Source organism: Buceros rhinoceros, unplaced genomic scaffold (assembly GCF_000710305.1).
Source record: "Buceros rhinoceros silvestris isolate BGI_N320 unplaced genomic scaffold, ASM71030v1 scaffold21824, whole genome shotgun sequence".
Lineage (NCBI taxonomy): Eukaryota > Metazoa > Chordata > Aves > Bucerotiformes > Bucerotidae > Buceros > Buceros rhinoceros.
The window spans coordinates 23,391-29,456 of record NW_010407933.1 but is presented as its reverse complement, the minus strand read 5'-3'; the positions used below and the strand labels follow the sequence as shown (position 1 = coordinate 29,456).

At 40.8% G+C, this 6,066-nt stretch overlaps 1 protein-coding gene across 1 annotated transcript; it reads left to right on the top strand.

The window, feature by feature from the left end:
* Positions 1-854: 854 nt before the first annotated feature.
* On the top strand, positions 855-5,575 carry SPATA22 (spermatogenesis associated 22). The gene is made up of 7 exons (XM_010134699.1): positions 855-897; positions 1,292-1,420; positions 2,144-2,198; positions 3,476-3,809; positions 4,137-4,266; positions 4,941-5,038; positions 5,384-5,575. The coding sequence occupies exons 1-7, from the start codon at positions 855-857 to the stop codon at positions 5,573-5,575; spliced, it is 981 nt and encodes a 326-aa protein (XP_010133001.1).
* The last annotated feature ends 491 nt before the right edge of the window (positions 5,576-6,066 follow it).

Here is a 6,066-nt window from a genome sequence, read left to right as displayed (position 1 = left end):
GCTTCGTGTGTACAGCTCCTCCAACAGCCGCGTGCTGTTTTCCGCCAGATGGGAGTAAACGCGAGCTAGGTCTGGCGCGGTGCGCACACGGGTGTGCGGTGTTACCCGTCAAGGCGATGGGCACCCGTGACCCACTGGTGGAACCAGTGCTGCCCCGCAGCCTGCGCCGTGCCCCCTGTGCGCAGGGACACGGGGACGTTGGCTGCAGACGTGGATCACCACCAGTGGGGCAAACTAGCACCTAACATGCTAATATATACCTTTTCTGTTCATGAGATTTGGCTGCTTTGGGGCTTTTTTACTTCCAAAATATTGATGAGGAAATTGGCTAAGGCTCTTAGGACTGTACCATAGAGAAAAATTCATTTTTTGAGGTGTGACACTACTTTTCACAGATTTTCAGCAGTTTTTTAATCCCAGCTGTGTACCTTGCTGCAATGTATAATAAAGTTTTCTGTTAGTATTCTATTTCTGGGAATTTAAAAAAACATACTTTGAACTTGAATGTATATCTACTTTTAAATTCAGATGTGAATCCAGTATTCTTACAGCACTTTAAAAAAGCGTATCCAACTTTTCCTTCAAAAGCGTAATCCTTTGGGCCCTTCATCTGCAAGGAGCAGCTGCCTGTTACTGGTGTACTCCTGAATCTCCTCAACTCACTACCACTGCTCACGGCTTTGTAGGTAAGGGATGCGTGTTACTGGGTATACAGAGAGGTAAGTGAAACTGCCATAAACCCACATAAAATTTGGATGTATTTACAACACAAATTAGTTTACTCTGTCTCCTTACTTCCACACAGCGAGTTTGGGGTAATCAGTACATTGTTGCCGTTCCAGTACAGCAAAGAAATGAAGAGGAGCCTGGCTGACATGTCGATACGCAGCACAGCAGGTACCGTCCGTTCCTCTGTGCTTTACCGCTTGTACCTCATTCCGCTGTTTCCTATCTGTACATACACACACACACAGAGTGTTCATACAGGATATACAGCATCCTGCTCTGAGTGGCCTTGCCTGGGTTGTCTGTTTTACTGCAGCACACAGCAAGGTTTTGAAAGGAGTCAGGGGACTAAGGGGGGGCGTCTCATTCACGGGGTTACGTGCAGGACACAGTGCTGGGAATATAAATTCTGTGAGGCAACGGCTGGTCTGTTACGTGTTTGTAAGAAGTAATTCCTATGGGTGCTGTAAAATAATTGTAAAGTAATTTTCTTTACATGTTTTAAGTGTAGATTGTGTATCCTTTTGCTATTGGTGTAGTAGTATTACTTGGATTTTTGTTTTAGGTTGTCTGCCTGTACCTCTGTTCAATCAGAAAAAAAGGAACAGACAACCCCTCACTTCAAATCCAATTAAAAATGAGCCAGGTACCAGTTCTGGGACTCACACTTACAACATTTCTCCCACATCATTTGGTAAATAAGATATATTTCTCTTTTTTTAATGGCTCTAAATACAAATAAACGTTTATGATTGTATTTTCTTAAATTAGCCATTGTCTTTATCAAAAGCTACATTCATCCTTTCTGTTTATTTCTGAAAAGTTCCTTATGTAAAGAATGCCCTCCAGGAAATCTCTTTCTCCTCTATACAATTGAGCTTTTTATACTTTGTGCCTAGAGGGAGTTTGACTCTGTGTGTGTAAGAGAGTGAAGTAGCACCAGCATTTAAATAGAGTCTCTTGAAGCTCTGACCTTTTGTTTTCAGTTGGTTTCAATCAAGATTCAGGTCCTGTGTTACAAGAAGAAACAGTTACGAGATGTCTTTCTTGTAGTTCAGAAGAGAACTGAACTGTTCTTCGAATTGTGCTTGGAAAGAATGAGGCAGAATTCTGCCCTTAGTACCATCTTTGTTTTACCCACAACAAAGTGAAAACGTTTACTTTTAATGAAGTGAAAGTCTCTGTGCTAATAAGTCTCATGTCTGTAACTTCTGTCTAGAGAAGCAACCTACTTGTTAGAAGTTGCCTTTTAATTACAGATATTAAAAGATCACATTCTTTTTTTTCCTCCTTCTTCCCGTGTGAGACTATTTGTAGAACATTAAGCCGATGAAGAGTAGGAGCCCTAAGCAGACCCAAGACCCTTCAGTCTTCTCACTGTATACCCATGTTCAATCCTTTCTCTTTTGACCATTAGGCTGGGGAGCTGCAAACCCAGAAGCGGCTGATTTACAGAAAACAGCTAACAATGGGTATGTAAAAGCAGATTATTTATGGCTGATTGTTTTTTATTGGGGCACTGATTGTTTCACAAACTGTGATCCAAGTGTCTGTCTTACAACAAAGCTGCTGCTACATCACTGATACGTCACTTTGAAAGCCAAACAGAACGTCAGGTGGCTCCTTCCCTTATAAAACCACCAAATGCATCAACGTCTGATTTAGTAAATGCTGGGGAAAACTTGTATGCCTGCAGGTTGGTGGCTGTTAATGTCCCTCCTTAACCACAATTATTCTCATGTGAAAAGTATCTTACATTATTCCATATTCTTGGAGCATTCAGGGAGACCCTTTTAATTCTCAGATCATCACTGTAGTCCTCAATAGTTCCACTGTGCTTATGAGCCAAAACCCACTGAAATTAAGTGTCTTTCCAGTGTTCCTAATGAGGTCTAATTAGACCTTATATCTAACCTTATTAGCTGGCCTAAAATTCAGTCTCGCTGTAAAAGTTGATGGAAATTTGCTGGTCTTAAATGTAATTTCTTGCGATTCTCCTTTACACGAAGTTTTGCCCGCTCTCTAACCAAACTTATTAATAGACGCCGATAAGTTTCTATAGGGCAAGTCTATATCAAGACATTTAATCAAAACTGAATATAATTGTGAAATATGTTTTTATAAACCAAAGAAAAGCTTATAGATTCAGATGCTGAGAGCTGGCAGGAAAACTTCCAGCAGTGTTGTAATTGTCTTGTTCCTCTCTCACTCTCCTCCTATTCCTTTCCAATGGCAAAAAAAGAGTGAATGTTCCAAACGTGCCTTCAAAGGCCACGGGATGGAGGTGACAGGGATTGCTGAGCGGCCTTCGTAAGGAAGTGTGTTAGGAATAATCAGCTCAGCACTAGAGTTTGTTTAAAAGGATTTCTTCAGTGGTGGTTGTAGAAGAATATGTAAATATCACTCTCAGAAGAAACGTTGCTTATTTTATTTTAGAGTTATGGGAAAAAACGTGAATCTTAGATAAGGAAAGATCCCTTACACAGGGCAGGACAATAACTGCGCCAGCTTTTAAGGCCTGTCGACTTCAGCTGGGTCGAAGCAGAGGTGTGGTCGCTGCCCTGTATGTGGAGCAGGTTAAGTGTATACTGCTTTGAGTCAGGATATCTAACAGATGTTTTTAAAGCTAAAACAACAATACAGAGATTGCTTTTCTGTGCATTAATTGTGTATCTGAGTATTCAGAATAGCTACTGTGATACCAAACTGCGTCTCACCCGTTCTGCAGGGTGAGAGAGAAGGCTCCCAGGGCTACCGTTTGGAACAGAAATGAGTATGCTCCTGCACGTAACACAGCAGATGCAGGATCTGGTAGTGGAATGATTCACAAGTTTGAGAGCCTTTCAAATAGTTTGAAGAATGCTCAGCAGCAAACCCCCCTTGATCACCGTAATTCATCTCAGCGTATCAAAACGACAGAAACCAGCCAAACATACACACCTAACGGGCAGTGGCCAGTGCAACCTAACACTGTCCCAAGGAGTCTGCAGGATCACAGTCTGGCATATAAGTTTAACCACAATGTTCAGCAAAAGAAAACGAATGAAAAACCATTTGATTGTGTTCCCGAAGGCAAAAGTCAGGTAAACTTACACAGAGAGGTAATAGGAAGATACAATGAAAAAAGCAGTAAAGAAAGGGAAAATTGAGGGATGATGAGGCTGTCATCATGAGCTGCCTTAGTAAAACCTTGAGCTTCTGAAAATTTAGAGTTGAGATTGTCACACTATGTAACTTACAGTCCTCAGAGTGATCATATACACTGGCAGAGAATTGATTGCGTGGTCTGAACAAATACTCTAGTTTTAATGTAAATACTGGATATTTAACATAGCACATAAATGTCTGTGTGCCTTTCAAAATGGTGTGAGCGTTTATCTCTAACTTGAGTTTCCATCTTCCTCTGGAAGGAATTTCCCTCCTCCCAATTAAAAATTAAAGAAAAAAAGAATTCCTTCCGAATCGTATCTGCTGTCATTGAAAGTATGAAGCACTGGAGCCAATATGCGAATAAAACTACGCTGTTATTTGAAGTTTTAGGTAAGCATGGTGGGTTGTGCTATGACTGATAGTAATGGAAGAGAGACAGCCAAGAGAGAGGTTACTAACGGTGAGAACGACAGCTGGAATACTGAACCCCCCAGAATGCTGGCGTAGGCACTGTCTAGTTTTCCTGCTGGGAGACCCGTTTGGCTACCAAAGGTGACTAAAATAGGTACAAAATTCATAATACAGCCATCCTCCGACATTTAAGCACCTTCTCTCCTGCTTGTTTTCTTTCCCTGTTTTTAGAATGTGTTACAATGAATTTTCCTATTAAAAATGAACCTTCCATAGACAGGACCAGTTTTACAGTAATTTTTAATACACTTAATCTGGGCATGCACTCAAGTCTGGAGGACTCATGTCTGGAGGACATGGCTGACTTTTCGTGTGTTTCACTCAGCTTTGTAATTGCCCTTGCCTGAGAAATGAACATGACAAAAGACTGAAATGACTTTAAATCAAGGTGGGTGAGAACATACAATGTAGTGGCATCTCAGGAAAAGATTATTTTGACAAGGTTGCAAACATTTAGAGTTCTCAGAGAAAGCTGATGCTGACTTGATATCTCTTAGTGCCTTTGTGCGTAAACGTTATCAGGGTGCTTTGTAGATCAGCCTTGGTCCTGCTCTGACGTTTACGTCGTGATTTATTTTTGCTGAATGGTGCAGGCACACTTGATTCTGCAGTCACGCTTGGAGACTATGGAGCAAAGACTTTTCTTTTGAGAGATGGAAAGGAGAGTCTGCCTTGTGTCTTTTACGAAATTGTAAGTATTCTGTGTCCATACGTAATGAAGTCACCACTAGCTATAATTCCTTTTATGAAGCTAATAAGATGTTGTTCTGATTGATAAAACAAAAAATCACTGTGTAAAAGGAAGGCTGGATGCTGGTACCGTGTTGTTCCCAAACTGGCCTAGACCAGTAACCCATCCTGACACTTCTGCGGAAAGGGTGGGACTTTCAGTTCAGCTTCTAAGTAGTTGATAATAGCAAAAAAGCTGGTGTAAATTCCTTCTGTGTTTGAGGTAGTCTTCAGAAACGGGACATTTTGAAAGCTTTTATGTTAGGTGATGTAATTTTTTTATTTGTTTCTTATGCTTTTGATGAAGGACCAGGAGCTTCCAAGGCTAATTAGAGGCCGAGTGCACAGGTGCATGGGAAACTATGACGCAAAAAGGAACGTTTTCAAGTGCTTCTCTGTAAGACCAGCAACTATTCAAGAACAAAACACTTTCCAAGATTTTGTTAAAGTTGTAGATGCTGAGATGACAGCATTTGTAAAAACACTGAATGAAATGTAGAACTCACAAGGGTTGTCCAGATTGGATTTTCACTCATCGTTACCCAGAGACTGGACATCCTAAAGCATTTGCCAAAACGAACACTCAAAATCTGATTTAATAATGGTGACTGTCACTATGCTGTGTTGTCCAACAAATGTTAGTCACAATTTGTTTCTGTTACTGCTTTTCATACCTTTCATTCCTAGTTAAATATGTAATAACAGGGATTTGCTCCAGAGTGGATTAGATTCTTCTGGAGAAATTCTGAATTAAAATGTTTAAGTTTTGCAGTAGTGCAAGTGTCTCAGAAAACCGTCAGTACTAATCCACATTGCCATTGCTTCGCATTATCTTCGATTTTTAGAAATTCCTTCAATACCTGCTTCAAAATGTTGACCAGGTACTCCTTTTGAGGAGTATTTAGACAAAGTTTCATAGTGAAAAAGCGTCAACACGGTTCCCTTTGGCTCTGGGTGCTGCACTGAAGCTGCCCTTTGGTTGAAGGAGAA

What these genes read in the sequence shown, in the direction of transcription:
- SPATA22 (XM_010134699.1), top strand. Translation starts at nt 855, where the DNA reads ATGAAGAGGAGCCTGGCTGACATGTCGATACGCAGCACAGCAG. An exon ending in GTCGATACGCAGCACAGCAG is followed by an intron (nt 898 to 1,291) that starts GTACCGTCCGTT and finishes TTTTTGTTTTAG; the next exon opens with GTTGTCTGCCTGTACCTCTG. An exon ending in CAGAAAACAGCTAACAATGG is followed by an intron (nt 2,199 to 3,475) that starts GTATGTAAAAGC and finishes GAAGGCTCCCAG; the next exon opens with GGCTACCGTTTGGAACAGAA.